An 18,799-nucleotide genomic window follows, 5' to 3' on the forward strand; every position below is an offset into this window, starting at 1 on the left:
TCCTTCATGATTTCCTTAATTTCTTTAATTATTTGAATAAATGATCGCTTGATTTTGAATGTTTTAGTTGCATTTGACTCAAAATGATTCCTTCGTGTTTACTGAGTTTGAAAAATCTCTTCTTCTTTTTTTCTTTGCACAAGATGGCCAAGTAATGAGAAAACAGTACCGGTATCAAGGAGCACGGCTTGTTGCTTAGCTACACTGCTCAGCTCATTATGAAATGGAGTTGGAAGATTTCTCAACACCTTCAGCCCTCCCTCAACTTATTTATTAGTTTCCTTCGGTTGCCATCAGTGGGTGCAGATTGCCTACTATATAAAACCCCGAGATGAACAAATTGGTATCCTTTATTAATTTACATAGAAATGCAGAGGGTGAGCCAACTTTGTCTGAAAACTCCTGGAAACAAATACACCCAACTGCCATAAATTTGCACTCTGATGTATGTTACCCTAAAACGTCAGCTTTCTTTTTTTTATGTTTATTTTGAAAGTTTATACCGGAAGTGCGTGATTCATATTGGGCATGACTTGACAAGTTGCGTGTTGGACGTCCCAGTGATAGATATGCACATGCATAGTGTGGAGATCCGGGACAGGAACACCTGAGCAGGAGAGCCCGACAGACAGCTGCAGCAGCCAGCACACACTCATCGACTTTCAGGTAGACGTGTGAACACTTCGGGAGGGAGAGAGGAGACAGACCCATAAACAACACCCGAGGTAATTTGCATTCACTCACAGTTGTATGCAAAGGCAGACGGGGGCTGTTAAATGTCATCAGGTTTGTAGCTGAGCTGCCGTATGGTAAGGCGGTGTAGGCAACTTAGACTCTTAGTTAGTTATCGGCTACAAGTGTCATCGGTGGCTTCAGAATATGAACTTTGTGTTCGTGGTTAATCGGGCTAATTTGTACACAGATATTTGGATTCGGTGTCAACAAGTGGGGCAATGAAGTGTCCCGTGAAACAGCTGCTCTCGTGCACTGCATTGACTGACTGAAGCAGTTACAAACCAGCCGTCAGATGATCTGAAGTCAAATATTGAATGTGCATTAATGAGAGTTGACATGTTTTCCCAAGCTAAAGTAAATACACGACCCTACACACACACACGCACATACTTCAGTGTGTGCCAGGTACTTTCATGCTGATGTAGGCGCATGCGCGGATATTGATGTTCTGCTGAGTGTGTACAGCAGCATGCCGCTCAGCCCCTCTTTTATGATCTTGGAAGCTGTAATGCTGAGCTGGTCTCCAGAGACTTCTCAGCAGCCAAAGAGGAGCAGGACTCAACCCCTGAGAGAAGAGGAGGAGGAGGGGGGTGGTGGTGGTGGGGTGGGGGGGGGGGAGGAGAGGGAGGAGGGGGGGGGGGGGGTAGATGAATGTAGATGGATTGATGCCGAGTGATGGAGGAAGGAGAGAGTTAAGAGTGGGAGGGAAGCTGGCTGGCCGGATGATGACAGGAGGGATGCATAGATGGATGAATATGTGAGGAGAGAAGGAAGATAAATGAGAGTAAGGAGTGTGTTTGTGTGTGCATGTAAGTAGTAGTGTCACTGGGTGAATGAATGACCAGATGGGTGATAGATAAAATACACAAGCGGGGGAGAATCTATTGCCCCCTTCCCACCGCTCAGTCTCTACCGATCCTATAAGTTTTTAACATGTGTTCTTGTGACAAATGGATGGAGAGAGCAGGAGGTGACCGGTCCAGGGAGGAAAAAGAGTAAGGAGCACGCCCTGGCTGTGATTCATAGCACAGTGATAAGCGCTAAGAGGAATCAGGGAGGAAGATGGACCATTTTTAAAATAACACTTCCATTTACCAACATCAGCATCTGCTCAGCTATTAGTGTGGATGGATTTCAGACGTCTGAGTGTTAACCTGAATTCTCAAATAGTTGATATTTATCACTGTGACACCACAGCTGATATACTGGTAATCCTGGATTTTGCGAAAGCCAGTGCTTTTCTTAACTTTAGTATTCCCCCTCCTTTTTTGTTTTCAGTTGCCATCTTTTGTTTTTTAATTCAAACAAACATTAAACCTCCAATATTAACATTTAAGAGAAACTAACATGAGCTCATATATTAGCTAATCATCTAACACTGAAAGGATTAACCAGTAAATTTGACTATGTTCAATTATAGGAGTGTATCTGCATTGCCTTTGTCTAAAAATTCTTTATTTAAAATTTATTGGCAATGGGCATTTGATTGTGCAGATGACCTGTCTGACATCGGCATCGACGTTCCCTACCATGGTCACATGTTCCTGTCTTTGCTATAAGACATCATTGCGCAATATATTGAGATTACTGGCAAGTCAGACTCTGTTAGATTATTTTTGTATGCATTAAAGCCAAGCAGTTATGTGACTGATTAAAAACAGGAACTAGTAGATACAATCCTGTTTCTTCCTGTACATGTATGCATTTACCAGCAGTTGACCCAGTGCAGCACCCTGAGCATGCAATTACGTAATTGTCCTTATCTGCCTTACAGCCACACCTATTCTGTGTTGTTCTTGTACTTGTCTTATTTATGTTTTATGGAAAAATACAGCCAACATATTTCCATCTAATCTGCTGGTTGCTGCTGGCAATTGAACAGGTGTAAGGTACACCTGTTCAATTGCTCATTAATGCAAATATCTAATCAACCATTCGCATGGCAACTCAGTACGTTTAGGCATGTAGACGTGATCAAGATGAGCTGCTGCGGTACATGGCATGCATTGCAATTGGGAAGAAAGGTGACTTTAAATGTTGCATTACTGTTGGTGCCAGATGAGCTGGTATGAGCATCTCAGAAACTGCTGATCTACTGGGACTGCACAGCCATGTCTAGGGTTTACTTAGATTGGCCACTCCTGTCAGCCAAGAACAGGAAAAATGAGGGTATAGTTCACCCGGGTTCGCCAAAATTGGAAAGTAGAAGATTGAAAAAAAAAAAAATGTTGCCTGGCCTGATGAGTCACAGCAGAAATCGATTGCAAGATCAGCATGGATCCATCTTACCTTATAGCAGTTCAGGCTGGTGGTGCTGTGATGGTGTGGGGGATATTTTCTTGGCACACTTTGAGCTCTTAGTCACAACTGAGCATTGTTTAAAGACCACAGCCCATCTCAGTATTGTTGTCGACCACGTCTATCCCTATATGACCATCGTGTACCCATCTTCTGATGAAATATTTCCAGCATCTTGTTGAATCTGTGCAATAAACAATTAAGGGAATTCTGAAGGCAAAAATTGGTCCAACCCATTTTTGGCATGGTATACCTAATAAAGTGGTCAGTGAGTATATGTAGGATTACCAACCACAGGTAACTGGCAGAACTTGTCCATTTTTAGGCATTTTAAGGGACAGCAATCAACAACAGACACTACAGAAAACCAAAATGTAGACACACAACCACTACAAACCGCTGCAAACAATATTTAATACAAGAAGCACAAAAGACAACATTTATCAACAACAACAAAAAAGAAAGATGCTTTATAGTCCATCTCAGTGATCATACATGTGCCTCTCCTTTTTGTCTGTCATCATTTGATAGATGGCTTTAGCCAGAGATCCAGGAGCGGCTCACGAGCAGAGAGATCCAGCCGACCAAAACTTTGACTACATGTTCAAGCTGCTGATCATCGGCAACAGCAGCGTGGGAAAGACCTCATTCCTCTTCCGATATGCAGATGACTCATTCACTTCAGCATTTGTCAGCACGGTGGGCATCGACTTCAAAGTCAAGACCATCTACAGGAACAACAAGCGGGTCAAGCTACAGATCTGGGTGAGATTGGGCATGAGATAGAGCCTCTGCACTGCCGAGTAGTATTTTTAAGAAGTCCTTAGGATAGAAAACTCCCTAAACCCTCTAAGCAAAGGATTTCTTTTCTCTCATCCGCTGTTTTTTTTTCTTTCTTTCTTTCTTTCTTTCTTTCTTTCTTTCTTTCTTTCTTTTGTACTTCTTTACCTGGTATTTGACCTCCATTAACAGGGCAAGAGGAGAGGTGGTTTAGGCCATTGGGAGCACAATAGCAGCTTATACACTAGTGCAGACGTTCCCAAAGTGTGGGGCCCGCCCCCTAGGGGGGGCGCAGAGCCATTGCAGGGGGGGCGCGGCATGAAAAGGGGAAAAAAAAAAAAAAACAACGCTTGGACACTGCTAGCACGGGCGCCCACACGAACGCAAAGCAGGAGATGAAGCATAGCTGAATATGTTTCCAAACCAACTTCATTCTATGGTGAAGCATATCTTCCCTTTGGTTTCACCTGCACAAGTGCCGAGGTAGGTCTCCCTGCAGGATTGGTTTTCCCTTCGTTGGGAGCAGCGCTGGGCTGTTTAAATCACGGACAAACAGTATCCCACATTCTTGATTTGTAGTTCATAAACACTTGTTGTAATGACTAACTACTCCTGACATTTTGGAGATGTTAGCTCTTTATACAGTAAAGTTACAGCGGGATACAAATAACAGGCTCATCCTGCCACAATTTGTTCCCCGGTTCAAATCACGGACAAACAGCATCCAACAGTTGTTTATGTTTTTGAACCCATTTTGCAGAGGGATTTTTTAAAAAAATGTATTGATAGCAATGTTGAATATTATTACACAGGAAAAAAAAAAACAACTACATGTAAAATAATTACACCATGACGCCTCTGCCTTTCTAAATGGAGGGACAGTAACTGCGTGTATATGTAAGCGTGTAAAACCTGTAGATAGTCAGATTAACAGTATTTCGTCTCTGTCTGCCATTCTGCAATTCATCTCATGTAAACAATAACGTGCACACAGCGTGAGGTGAAAAAAGGCACATACCTTTGACATTGCGTGACGAACTCTGTATTCCTCGTCCACACGTAAATGCAAAAAAGGAGTTTTAAAAAATCTGTTCTCGGTGATTTGAAACGCCGTTTACGTGTGGACGAAACAGCTGAGTTTTCAAAAATACCCGTGTAGGTGTGGACGTAGCGTAAAAGACTTAGTAGTTTATTTTCTTACTACCTGTAATTTATTGCAGATTACTTGTATTTGCTTAATTGTTTACTAAATGTTTGAGGTGTGAAATAAACCGCAATGGAGCAAAATATGGGCGTGTGTGGTTGGAGGATGTGTTCGTGCGTGCGCGCGCGAGGGGGGGCGCGAACATTTTTCTTGTAAAACAAGGGGGGCCCAGCAAAAAAAGTTTGGGAACCACTGCACTAGTGTAATTATGTCTTCAGTCCTCATGATTGAAATAATAGTTTGTGGCGTTTTGCTGAAGTACTAACCAAGAGGTTTTTTTTTTAATCTGAAGACCTGGAATAATAGGCACTAATTTTACTTGGGGGGGGGGGGGGGGGGTTCTAACCAAAGAAAAACACCTGTTTTTTCTTCCTGCTTTCAAACTGTTTGTCACCACATGCACATAGTTATAATGATTAGGGCAAGAACAAGGTTTGTTGACTCACTGAAAGATGTTTATTCATTGCAGCAGCCAAGAACTAAAAGCTCGCTGGCAGTGTTGGAGTTTGACCAAATGTAATCTTAATCAAGCTGTCACACAAAACCTATCCGTTTTTTGTTGTTCTCTTTTTAACTACTCTGACTGTGATAGATGTCTGGGATGCTCCTAGAGGCACTTAATGTAGAGGTAGCTCCATGTGAACATCACTGAGATCTTAAAAGTCCCTAATAATTTCCACTTGAATGCTCAGGAAGATTTTTACTCCGGTCTCCCCACACCGGAGTAAAAATCTACTGTACAGAGAACAGCTTTGACACACAATATATCAACAAAATTGACTATAAAATGCTGCAGTCTCTTTAAAGTCGGAGTGGTAATTTATGTGGGGTCGTTACCTGTGGCAAAGAGGTTTCAAAATACATCTTCAACCAAAGGAGGGGGCCAAATGAATAGAGCTTTTCAAAGCCTTGTTACACAACATGGAGTGTTTATCCTCTTCCCATTCCCTGATTTGCCCTCTTACATGCTGCAGCCTGTCATGGATGTGAACTAATTTCTCACTCTCTGGAGTTAATAACAGTTGATGTTTAACATTGTCCCCAGACGGCGGGGTTCATGAAAGATGCATGGGTTTGAGCTGCAGGAGCCGAATGTGCTTACCGCGCAGACTGACACCCAGGACAGATCTATTACTGAATGTTAGCGGAAGGCGAGGACTCACCCACAGTACTCCTGTTAGATGAAAGTAATGCATCTTTTTTGAAGTTAATGTATTCAGCGGGCCATGCCTTCTCGGCTGCGCTTTACAATGATCCAGCTGCACACTTTCACACAAGGAAGGTGCCAAGTGAAATGATGAACCAGTAGTATAAAAGATAACCATATTAAAATTCAGATAAATAACAGTAAAAGTTTTATTACTGATGCATTAACAAGCAAGCAGATTTTTAACGTCCCAGCTGGTTGACTTGAGGTTTTATATTCAGAAAAGACACGCCGTATATTGGTTGTGAAAATGTTTTGTTATGAGCCCTTCACTTTAAAATCGGGGTTATTGGCTGCTGAGGGACTTAATGGGATTTCTTAGGACCATTAAAATAAGCGCAGCTACATGTGACATAAATTGTAGGTTGCTGACAAGCCCAAAAATGTGTACAATTAGAGTCAGTGGTGTTAATGAGGTCCATAGCAGCTACTGGCATCACATTACATGGGAGAAAGTTTAAAGAAGTTAGTTTCAAAGTCTTAGTTTTCTCACTGCAGTTTCAAAGAATCCAAAGGAGTGTTACATTTGTTACTTTAAGGTTTTTCCCAAGGCAACATGAAGAGTAAAAATACCATCTGGAGATGTAGGCAAGACCTGAGAGTGTGTCCTAGTGTGCTTCCAGGGTGTGGCGGCATCAACATTTTAAAAGGGAGGGGTTATTCTATTCTAAGAAAGTTCATGATTCACCTTTGCTTTTGGTAAATGGTAAATGGCCTGTAGTTGTATAGGGCTTTACTTAGTCCCTATGGACCCCCATTCAGTCATCCACCCATTCACACACACATTCACACACTGGTGATGGCAAGCTACATTTTCTGCAGAGTTAACCATTTGTTTACTTTTACTTCCCTGTCATGTTTTCATTTTGCAAACAACTTTCAGTGTTTTAAATGTTTTTTTAAGCTTTCACGTTGCTTTTGAGAAATTTGTTATATGTGGCGAAATCGAATTTCAGTAGGGTTGTTGTTTCTTCATTTTTGTGTGATTTCTGGAGTTGGGCCAGTAAAAATAATTCATCCACCATTCAATATGTGTTTACAGGACACAGCTGGGCAGGAGCGCTACCGGACTATCACCACAGCTTACTACAGAGGAGCCATGGGATTTCTGCTCATGTACGATATCACGAGCCAGGAGTCGTTCTGTGCTGTTCAGGACTGGTGGGTAGATGAAGCATATAATTAATGCAGAATAGGCATGTGTGTTTTTCAGTAGCTGAAGGCATTTTTCCGAGGCATGTGTTTTTTGGGTTTGTTTTTTTTCACTGGTCTAAAAAGTGATACCTGCACAGAAGTGCCTTAAACTTTCTTTATTTCTAATGGCTAGCAGAGGTGACACTTTGATTGCAAAAAAAACATTGTGGTTGTGTTGAGGTTTTACAGACCCGTGAACAGTAGCCACGTCTAGGCCTCAGTCACATAGGCCTAGGGACCATCTGGCAACAAGCAATGGTGAAGAAAAATGGGATATTCCCTGGTTGTGAGTGGTTGCTGAATGTGATGGCAGTGACAGGGAAAATGTTAATTCATCCCACTCATGCTGCGCTACAGACTGGTCAGTAACCCCCATGGCAACTAGCTGTTGCTAGGGAAAATGTTTATTCCTCAATTAGTAAAATCTCCTTGCTTTGGTTGCTGGAATTTTGCTGCGGTCTTAGTTTTAAAGCAAGTGGCAGATTTGTCTACAAAGCCTGTCCAGCTATCCTCTATAGGGAAACTGTGAAAAGTGCAACATGAACCAGAATTGAAGACCCGTTTGCCTTCAAAGTAAAAGATTTGTTCTTCTAGAAACATGCTGGCTGCAGAGCAGAGACACAACCTTTACTTTCAAGGCTTTTGCATCACACTTTTTCAAGTGTTACTACTGTTGGGCTGGTAGACAAACACGAAAAACTACAGGAAAACCAGCGATAACTAGGAGGTTTTTGGTGCAGCACTTTCTTTGTATCTGATTCCTTCCAGCCAGCAAATTCCACGAATCATTGCCAAGCAGTTAAGGAATACACATTTTTCCCTAACAACAAGTGGTTGCAGACAACTCTTGAGCAATGTGTGCATGACGACACAAAAGAAACCTCAATAGAAATTTGTGGGCAAATGGCCCATGGTTTCCTTACTTTGTGACTTCAGTAAGCTCTTTCCTGAGGAGTGTATGGTCTCAGTCACTACTTTCAAGTCCTTTTGAATTTAGTGAATTTCATTATATTAATGACGACCCTCATTAAGGTCCACAAGGACAAAAAAGCACAGTATGCTTTAGGGCATCCACTGTGTACATGTGCAGGTGTGTCCATAGGTTTTGCAGTTAGATCTGTCTTTTGATCGTGACATTTAGTTTAAAAGGCTATGATGTTGAAAACAGTCAATAAGCTTCAGAAAGGGAACTTTTCAATGTCGCCATGGATACATTCATCTTATGATTTTCTTCAACTGTTTGTTGTTTTTTTGGATCACTTGGAGAAAATAAAAAAGCAGCACTCTTGTTCACAAGAATAGATGCTGCATAAAAAATTGGATATAACAATATGTTTAATTAAAGAAAATACACATAATGTTCCACTGTATAACCTGTAGAAACAAAAAGGACTGTGTGTGTGTGTGTGTGTGTGTGTTATAATTACTGTTACTTTATGTTATCATTACCAGTGCTCTAGTCGAAGACTTCAGATACAAAAGACTTGAAACACGACTTTCATCAAAAGTGAGAAAATGATATCAGGTGAAAGCTCTGTCTGTTTTCAATAATCAGATGCTTTTGCTTCACATTTCTCTAAATCCCACTCTGAGCTTCTTCCAAAACACTCTTCTTTTGCAAAAATCTGTAAATGCGGCGTCACTTTGTCAGCAAAGCTAATTGTGTTCGCAGCATCACCAATCAGGGGATGAGATCATGTGACATTCAAACAGGTTAAGTCTCATTTATCTTAATCCGGGTTGCCAGCTTGCACTACTTGGGCTCTTAGCTGACTTGACATGACAGCAGTGCACTGTTTTTAATGGATATTTCTGTTTATTTATTCATTTATATATTGCACAGTTCCAGTTTACAGTTCCATACAGTTCCAGTTTATTCAGTCTTTCATTTTGAATACTGCTTTCATCATTTGTGATGTTTCCACTTGCATCCTTAGGGATTTTATTCAGTGATTAGTAACCTTTTCATTCTAATTAAAATGAACTTACTGAACCTTCTTTGCACCTTCTTTGCATCTCATTTCATCCAGCAACAGCCAGTAGCTTCCATGAATCACTGCTGAGCAGTTAAGGAATACACATTTTTCCCTAGCAACCAGTGGTTGCAGACAACTCTTGACTAATGAATCCTCAGAAAAATATGTGTGAAAATGGCTCTTGGTTCCCTTTGGTTTGCTTTGTAACTTCAGTAACCTCTACCCTTAGGAGTGTATGGTTTCAAGTCCTTAGAAATTCAGTGAATTTCATTATATTAATGACAGCCCTCATTAAGGTCCACGAGAACAAAAAAGGCACAGTATGCTTTGGGGCATCCACTGTGTAGATGTGCAGGTGTGTCCATAGGTTTTGCAATTAGATCTGTCTTTTGACCATGATGTTCAGTTTACAAAGGCTATCCCACTCTGGCACAGAGCTCACTTTTCCCTGGGATTAAATACTTTTAATTACTGACGAGAGTCAGCTGTGTGAAAGGGAAAGGTGGCACCTCAGGCAGAAGCGATTGAAGGACACTCCCACACAGGCACCTTCAGGAGGAGGCACTGCTAGGGCCGTAACAATGTTGAAAACATTCAGTGTGCTTCAGGAAGGGAATTTCTCAGTGTCGCCATGGATACGTTCATCTTATGGCTTTCCTCTAAAAGACTGTTTTTTGGGGGGGGGGGTTTCCGTCTTTGACCTGGAAACAATCAAAAAATCAACACATATAGCAACAGATTGATAATAATACTACAAATAATGTCAAAGGAGCAGAATCATTCTGCTGTGTTATATAAAAAATGCACATAATGTTCCATTGCATAACCTATAGAAATGAAAAGGAAACCAATCGATAGGCGCAATAAACAGTCCTCCTAATAACATACACAACCGGAATTTTGGACTCAAGTGAAAGCTCTCATTTGATGATCAAATCCTTTTAGCAAAAATCTCTTAATGCTGCTTCCCTTTGTCAGCAGAGCCTATTGTGTTCACAGCAACACCAATGAGAAGACGAGATCATGTGACATTCAAACCGGTTAAGTCTCATTTATCAGTGTGTTGAGATTATCACAATCCTGTTTGCCATCTTGCACTACTTGGTGTCTATACTTGTCTATACAGTGTGCTATCATTTTGTGCCATGCATCTTCAGTGATCTCCTTCAGTGATTAATAACCTTTTCATTGCAATTAAAGTGAACTTGAATGCTAGAAATCAGAAGAGACTCATTTGGTTCATTGAACTTTGGTTCATTGTTGTGATGGACTGAGGGTCTCTGTAGGTGATACAGTAGAGTTGTGAACATGGTTTGGTTTTTCTCAGGGCAACACAAATCAAGACTTACTCATGGGACAACGCTCAGGTGGTGCTGGTGGCCAATAAGCTGGATTTGGAGGATGACAGGCAGGTGCCGACTGAAGATGGCAAAAGACTGGCCAAAGAGCTCGGTCAGTACGCACTGGTGTTTATCAGCATGAAAACACGTGAACAAAACATTATTTAATAATCACTCATAAGCTCTTTATCTCTCTCTGCTCTCTCGCCAGGCTTCCATTTCTTCGAGGCCAGTGCCAAAGATAACATCAACGTGAAGCAGGTCTTTGATAAGCTGGTGGACGTCATCTGCGAGAAGATGAACGAGAGCGTCAACGGTGATGCCAATCCGGCAACCAATCACAAGGGAGATAGCCTGAAGGACACACCCAACAGCAGTCGGGGTGGCTGTGCATGCTGATTACTGATTGTAAAACCTGATAAAACAGGTTTAATAATTAAATATAGGTGCCCACACTTACACAGATGACCAGAATTGCCCATAAATCTTTCATTATGATTGTACTTTACCAAATGTTACTGCAGCGCAATCATGGATGCCTGGCGTTCAGTTTCTTTTTTTATATATTTCTTTTTGTTCCTGGTTTTCTTGACTCGGTGGTGATTCAAGGATCATCTTTGTAATCCCAATGTAACTGTTACACTAAGATGCCAAAGAGCTCCACTGAGCAGCCTTTTCTCTTTATCGTTTCCTGTTCACACAGTGCAGTGAACAGCACCTGTTGCAGGTCAGGATGTGAAAGAAAGCCATGTGCCAGACTGAAATTGCATGGGGACTCACCCCGACTGACTTGTGTCATGCTACCCCCTAGTGGGCGTCGCACAAAACTGCATCACTGTGACTTCTGTTGAAATTGCCCGTTGTAATCCAAATGAGGAAGAAGGTACAGTACAAAGTCTAACATATTTGAAATCTGAGCTCACACACGCCTGATAGCCCCGCGTGACTTCCAGTTAAAAAAACCACACTTTTTGTTGGATGTTTTATAGGAATATAATCATCTGTTGTGTTTAAGTAATGTATTTGTTTTTTCTTTTTATACATTTAATTATTAATGTTAGTCCAAAGTTAAAATAAAGTTGAAATTAAAAGATAGAAATATGTATGTTATGTCTGTTGGCCTCATTTGTATGAAAACATTTCATGTATATTTTTGTAATTTTTTTTTTTTTAAATGGATGGGTCATTGCTTGGAAAGACAGTTTTCTCCAGTGAATTATCAGAAAGGAGATAAAACACTGAGTACCGGCACACTTTTGTGTTATGTGTTATAGACATTTAATTGGTGTCGTTTTGCTTAGGTGGTATTAGTACAAATTGCCCATCCAAATTGCCCATAGGTGTGAATGTGAGCGCGAACGGATGGATGGTATTAGAACAAACACTTCTACCTGACAGAACACCTTTGGGCTGAATTATAGCACAGACTCCGGGCCAGACCTTCTCAGGGTTCACTTCTGGAAGAATGGTCAAAAATTCCCATGGACACACTAACTAACCCTTACGGAATACTTATAACTGCAAAGGGTGAGCGTACATTATATTAAACCCTATGGATTAAGAATTGGATGTCACTCAAGTTAATATGCAGGTGATCAAATACTTTTGGCAATATAGCGTATGTGCTTCAAAGGTAGCTTTTAATGCATGAAGGGTAAATTTTGCGCACTGATATTTTAAAGCTATTATACAAAAGAAATGTCATTTGGAGGGAGTCGGGAAGGAACCATGCTGAATCAGATTAAGTACTTCCTAATGATCCACAAAGTTAATAATAAAACATTCCCAAAAGTTTCCATGCAGTGTTGAAATCATTCAATAATCAATAGCACGACAAATCAATAGTCATAAATATTATCGTAAAAATGTTCCACGAGTAAATCAGTTATCGTTTATCATGACAGTTTTAATTGTTCAATGACATCACACTGGACTTCCTACTGTGTTTTAATAGTGAACCTTTTACTTTGACCATGACCTGTATTGATTTGATCACCATGGTTTCTTTGATTGGACTGATCACCAAGAAAGATCTTATTGTGTAGAGCACAATTGTGATTGCGTGAGTCGTGTTTGTTATGAAAAACCTGGATTATTAATTGAATTTTAAATTAGTATTTTTTTCAGCCCTTGATGAGTTGCAAGAAAACAATAAAACCAGGAAGTTTTGGAAAACATGCTTCCCAGATACCCTTGTAAAGGAGCTTGTGACTGAATTACGTCACCTGAGAAAATATCTCTTGTCAGATTAAATTGCTTTATATGATGTTGTCTGATTTTTTTTTGTCTGCATGACGTTTGGTCATAAAAACTTATCTCAATGTCATGGAAAGTTGTGAAATGTGATTGAAAATAACGTTGAACCCTGTGTGTGTGTGTGTGTGTGTGTGTGTGTCCTATGGTGGGTGTGTTGGTCATGGGGTTGTGCGACCTGTGAGAACTTAAATGGGCAGTCCAAATCGTCGATGCACAGACACTCCTCAGACCTCAGCGGACACACACACCTCAGTACAACACAGGTATAGTTGCTTTCTTCACTTTTTAATTCAAACTCCATAACTACACTGCTATTAATCTTCCTTAATCTAAAGCTCATCCGGATGATGAATGGTTTGTTCTGTAATCAAAGGATTTTATTAACATTAGGCAAGTTATAGTGACATGATTACTATTCCTTAGCAATGTCCAGGTGTTATTATTTTGTATAAAAACAGGTACAAAAAACATCAAACTGAGTTATTTAGCTGCTGCATTTCTATTAAAAGTGTTGGTGCAGAAACAACTTTTATTCTTAGAGTTTAAGTAATTTATTCCCCTCTTCTGTGGCTGCTCGAGTATGTATTCACAAATTAACACGGAGGTGTTATAAGGGAACTTTATTGCCTCATGGAAACAAGGTTGCAGCTGCAAATTAGGTCCAATTGATTGCTGTTGTCAAAGCTGCAATAAGGAAGAACATGACAGTCACTATAAAACTGAGTTTATTTCTCTGATACCAGGAACAGGCATGTTAGGTTGTGCAAGTTAATGGACAAGGGGTTGTGTGTGTGTCTTTTATGGCACTCCTGTGCTACCTAAACTGTGAAACCACTAACCTGCTAAGGTACCTCAGCTGTAATATTTCAACACACTTGCAGTTCAAAGCTAGAGGAAGCTATTTTTTTTTTTTACCCCAACTCAACCAAATACAGACTTAAATGAAAGGAAAAAAGAAGCAAACATATCACCCAGCTGAGGTGCCTAGAGTAGGATGATTTAAATAACTAGCAGCAAAATGAATAAAAAATAACATGTAGACTTGGGCAATGCTTCAACCGAAACTCTGCATGACCTCAGCATGAAACGACTGGTATATTTAAAGAAGATTACGACCCCCCTCTCTTTTGCTGCCAGCTACTTTGGTTAATGTTTAACCCAAGTGAATGCCGAGTGACCCATGTTGGCCACTGCTTGTGTTGTCTGCCTCTTGCTATTGATTTGAATTTCAGAAGTAAAAGAAACGTCCCCCATGTTAAATGCTGAAAAAGAATAATTGTAATTACACTAGATAAGTTGTTTTCACCTGAACTGACATATTTTTTTTTTGTTCTTGTTTTTTCAACAGAGTGAAAAAACAGAAATCAGCCAAAATGTGTTGTTCCAGCTTTCTCAAAATTATGATGTTCATCTTCAATGGCGGCATCTTTGTAAGTTGGAAAAAAGAGAACTTCTGTTTCTCTGCATCTCTTCAACAGCTTGGTTTCACATCCTACACCAGACTACAAAGAAGACTTTACAGAGAGTAGTGAATCAAAAAAGGCCAAACCGTTTCATTTGGCTGTATGAATTATTCTCTTTTATAGGTAGTCTCAATAAGACATACATTTTAGCCCACTTTCTCTGTTCAGATATGGCTTTAAGCCAGAGTTTTCAATAATATGAATATTTGCTTTTCCCCATAAATCAGATTAGATGAACAGTACCACTGAACATTATGTCTATTGAATGTAAGGTCGAAGAGAAAAGATGGTCTGCTTAGCCTTAGCTAACTAACTTACAACATAACACCAATTATGCTCCAGCTCAATGCAAACATGTCACATTCAGGTCGAATAGTTTCGGTGAGCATTAACTGACAGGAGCGCTGATCTGTGGATTGCCCTCCATGCTTGGAGACAATTTTTCCTCCACTATGACAGTTTTTCATCACTATAACAGTTTTATCAATCTCTTTTTATGATTACTTTGTGCGCATGCAGAAAAATTACAGCTCCCATTACTTCTATTGTAACAGTGTCACTTCTTACATTGTCATTTTATTTTACTCATGTTGCTAGAATGAACAAACTCATTTCCAGAGTATTTTTCTTTATGTCTGTGTAATTTATCAGTCACCCCGATCAAGCGTAAAAAGAGGCAACTGGAAGTCTTGAGTAGTTTTCAGTAGATTGAGTAGTTTTAGGTGAAATGTCTTTGCAAACCTAAAGAAATCCTGTTGCCAACTTTTCCTCTTACGTCTGTTGTTCCCTATTTTTGTCTTTTTCCTTCGGATCTTCAGTGATATCAGAAAATGAATTTAACATGTAGTAAGAAACAGTTTTTCTTAAAATGTTGACAGCTATAAATAAAATAATTTATTTTGCCACTGTTACTTATTAAAAAAGTTAGTGCAGTTCATATCATTCATGTTCGGTTTTTTAGTTTAATTTCCCATTAGCATTCCATGTTTTAATCGTCTGTGTACATTATCTTACAGTTTTTTTCTTTCTCTCCTTTCTTTCTTCATAAACCTGCAGTTAGCCGGTGCAGTCATTCTGGGTGTGGGAATTTGGGTGCAGGTGGACAGGAGTTCCTTTCTAGATATACTGGATGAGGTGGAAGACGCCTCCTCGTTATCACAACTGGCAAACGTCAGCTACCTGCTCATCGCCGTGGGTGCTGTACTACTTCTGATTGGCTTCCTGGGCTGCTGTGGTGCCATCAGGGAGAGCAAGTGCATGCTGCTGACGGTGAGCAAAGTTTGAAATAAAAATAAATAAATAAAACATTTGTAAAAAAAAAGAAAGAAAGAAAGAAAGAAAGAACAGCAGATATGGTCTTCTGTGTCTGTAATAGTAGGATAATAAAGTTTGAAACTTTGCCCAAATCAATAAAATATAACTGCCACCAAAGTCTTTCCTTGAGATGACAATTTCAGTTTATAACTGGGGAGTAGAGAGAATTATATTGAAGTCAGCTGAGTCAGAAAAGTGTTTAAAAGAAGTGTTTAGTATTTCCTTTTGCCATTCATTTAAAGACGTGTGTCCTCACACATGATGTGACCAAATACTGACACATCAGTAAATTTCTTCTTCGTGTGTTATCGATACATTTGAAAACAGGTGCAGGTGCTCTTGAAAGATTCTTCAACAGTCTGATTTACCAGAGCCAACACTTTATGACTGCTGGCGCTAGTTCTTGTCAAATGAATGAGGCTAAAGGCAATATGATAGATGTGAGTGGATAAAGAAGACAAAACTCACAGTGTACAAATGGCAGTTAGTGTGGAAAGGCATATCCAACAGCCAATTAATGTACTGCACACAAAAAAACAAACACTGCGGGAAATAAATGTGTTTTAGGGCTGGTTTTGCTGTTACACTGACATAGAAATGCACAGTAAATGGCCATCTTAAAAACTTAGTTGTGATTCTTCTTTAGCTTCATATTTGAGCAGGTACTTTCTTGTAACTATACATCTGCTTCTCTATTGACACCTTAAGAGTATGCTGTTAAGAATCAAATGTTTTACAGTATGCTTTTTCGTTTCCCCCCTTTTAGTTCTTCAGTATTGTGTTGATTATCTTCCTCATCGAGGTTGCAGGAGCCATTGTGCTCTTTGTCTTCAAAGATGTGGTAAGTGGCTCTGAAGAGCAAAATATGGCAAGAGCTGCCTATGGTCAGATTTAGAAACTAAAAAGTATGATAACGTGCTACTGTCTGTCTGTGTCTCTCAGGCTGGTGAGCTTCTTCAGGAACTGGAGAAAGAAGTCCAAAAGAGCATTAAAACCAACTATGGAAACGATAAGAAGCTGACTTCTGTCTGGAACAACACAATGGAAGAGGTACTGTACCCATTTATTTATTTAAGAGAAAGGTTTGTGATCTATTTGCACATGGAAGTTTATTTGATCAAACTTTTGAGACTAACGTTTTGAATTACTTCACATTTTGCACATTTATCAAACTTGTAGTAACTTTGTTTTGTTGTTATGGTAATTAAAAACTTGTTGCATTAACACTTTTTACTCTCTTCTAGCTTAAATGCTGTGGATACAGGAACTACACAGATTTTACAGCCTCACCTTTTTATAATAACGGTGGGAGAGATCTCTATCCAGCCCCATGCTGTAATTCAACCATCAGTGCTGAGAAATGCGATGAAGCTAAAGCGCAACGTTCGGTATGAGACCAGCCTACATTTGGCCTAATTTTATGCATGTCAGCAACAGAATTAATCCAATGTACAGTGCACAGCAGTGTTTCCCATCCTCAGCTAAAAGCATTTGTTTTACTTTTAGAACATCGATGGCTGCTTTGACAAACTGCTGCAGCTGATAGAGGACAACGCTCTGGTCATTGCAGGTGTGGCAATGGGCATCGCTGCTCTCGAGGTATTGTTCACGTTCCATCATCCATCAGTTATATACTGCAAGCTAGTACCACAAAGTTATCATCTATTGTGTATATTTTTATCTTCAATTTCTTTATGGCCATATACCTTACATATACTTATAAATGATACTAGAAGACACAGTGTGTGTGTCTTTTTTTCTGGGTGATTCATTTGAATTTTATTACTGTGAAACAACATATTAAAAAAAGTGAATTTTCATACCGATTTGACTCTTGAAGTAAGGGGAAATAGTTTCAGCCCAAATGAACACCTTATTTATTTTTGAATAAAATAAACAGTTCAGTTAACATCCCATAATTTGACTCAACCTAACCTTATAAATGGCATGACAGTTGCAGCAAAGTCCACAGCTTGTTCAGCAATTTGCATCTTACAGAGTACAGAATATGACACAGAATTTGTCCACATTGTAACTTGTATCTCATCTCAGATCACTGTATTTAGATCTAATGTTGATTAACTGTTGTCTTTGCAGATCGCTGCCATGGTGGTTTCAATGGTTCTCTACTGCAAGGCTGGAAAAAATTGATAATTCAACTTTGGAGAAATTTTGCTAAGCGGTTTTGTCTGTGGAAAGTTTTCTAGTATTTGATTGAAAGCAGATTTTCAGCTGAAGATTGAATGCTCTGCCTCTTCTGGTTTTTAAAGCTTTCATACAAAGATAGAGGAGAAGGTAGTAACATCTTTTTACTTTTAAAACTATGTATCTGTACACACTTATACTGTGATTTATTTATGTTTGTGTGAGGGTCTCCTGCTGTATGTGCTGATACACTTAACCTAAAATGTGAAATGATGCACAGTGCAGAGAACTCTGGTTTCTTTGTGTCAGTGGTTTACAGTCACTAAATTAATGTTATGAGTTTATTTTTTTATGTATGATCACTTCTAAATAATAAAAAGAACAAACTGAACTTGTGCCATAATTGATCGTAGTTTACTTGAATTTTTTTATCTTACTACTTTACAACCTTTTAGGTACACCTTCTCAGTTGTTTGGTAAGTCGAATATGAATCACATGACAGTAACTCTGTGAATTTCGGCGTATGCACATGGTCAAGACGACCTGCTGAAGTTCAAATTGAGCATCAAAATATGGAAGAAAAGTAATTTAAGTGACTCTGAACATGGCATAGCTGTTGGTGCCAGACAGGCTTGTCAATTTTCCCACACAACCGTCTCTAGGGTTTACAATTAATGGTCCAGAAATGAGAAAATATCCAGTGAGCAACAGTTTTCTGGCTGAAACAGTAACTCAAATAACCACTTGTTACAACCAAAAATGCAGAAGAGCATCTCTAAACAGAAAACATGTGGAACCTTGAAGCAGATGGGTGACGGCAGTAGGAAGCAGATGGGTGACGGCAGTAGAAAGCCACACCTGTCAGCCAAGAACAGGAAACAAACTA

The 18,799-nt window shown here is 39.7% G+C and overlaps 2 protein-coding genes across 2 annotated transcripts; both read left to right on the forward strand.

Moving 5' to 3' along the window:
• Positions 1–231: 231 nt before the first annotated feature.
• Positions 232–13,035, forward strand: rab3da (RAB3D, member RAS oncogene family, a). Its single transcript, XM_085162908.1, has 5 exons — positions 232–725; positions 3,565–3,798; positions 7,267–7,385; positions 10,722–10,846; positions 10,946–13,035. The coding sequence occupies exons 2-5, from the start codon at positions 3,565–3,567 to the stop codon at positions 11,131–11,133; spliced, it is 666 nt and encodes a 221-aa protein (XP_085019034.1). The 5' UTR covers positions 232–725; the 3' UTR covers positions 11,134–13,035.
• Positions 13,036–13,129: 94 nt separating this feature from the next.
• On the forward strand, positions 13,130–18,303 carry tspan34a (tetraspanin 34a). Its single transcript, XM_085162897.1, has 8 exons — positions 13,130–13,253; positions 14,339–14,420; positions 15,510–15,722; positions 16,534–16,608; positions 16,710–16,817; positions 17,012–17,155; positions 17,274–17,366; positions 17,865–18,303. The coding sequence occupies exons 1-8, from the start codon at positions 13,180–13,182 to the stop codon at positions 17,916–17,918; spliced, it is 843 nt and encodes a 280-aa protein (XP_085019023.1). The 5' UTR covers positions 13,130–13,179; the 3' UTR covers positions 17,919–18,303.
• Positions 18,304–18,799: the final 496 nt, after the last annotated feature.

The sequence above is a fragment of the Neolamprologus multifasciatus genome, chromosome 6 (assembly GCF_963576455.1).
Source record: "Neolamprologus multifasciatus chromosome 6, fNeoMul1.2, whole genome shotgun sequence".
In the NCBI taxonomy this organism is placed as follows: domain Eukaryota; kingdom Metazoa; phylum Chordata; class Actinopteri; order Cichliformes; family Cichlidae; genus Neolamprologus; species Neolamprologus multifasciatus.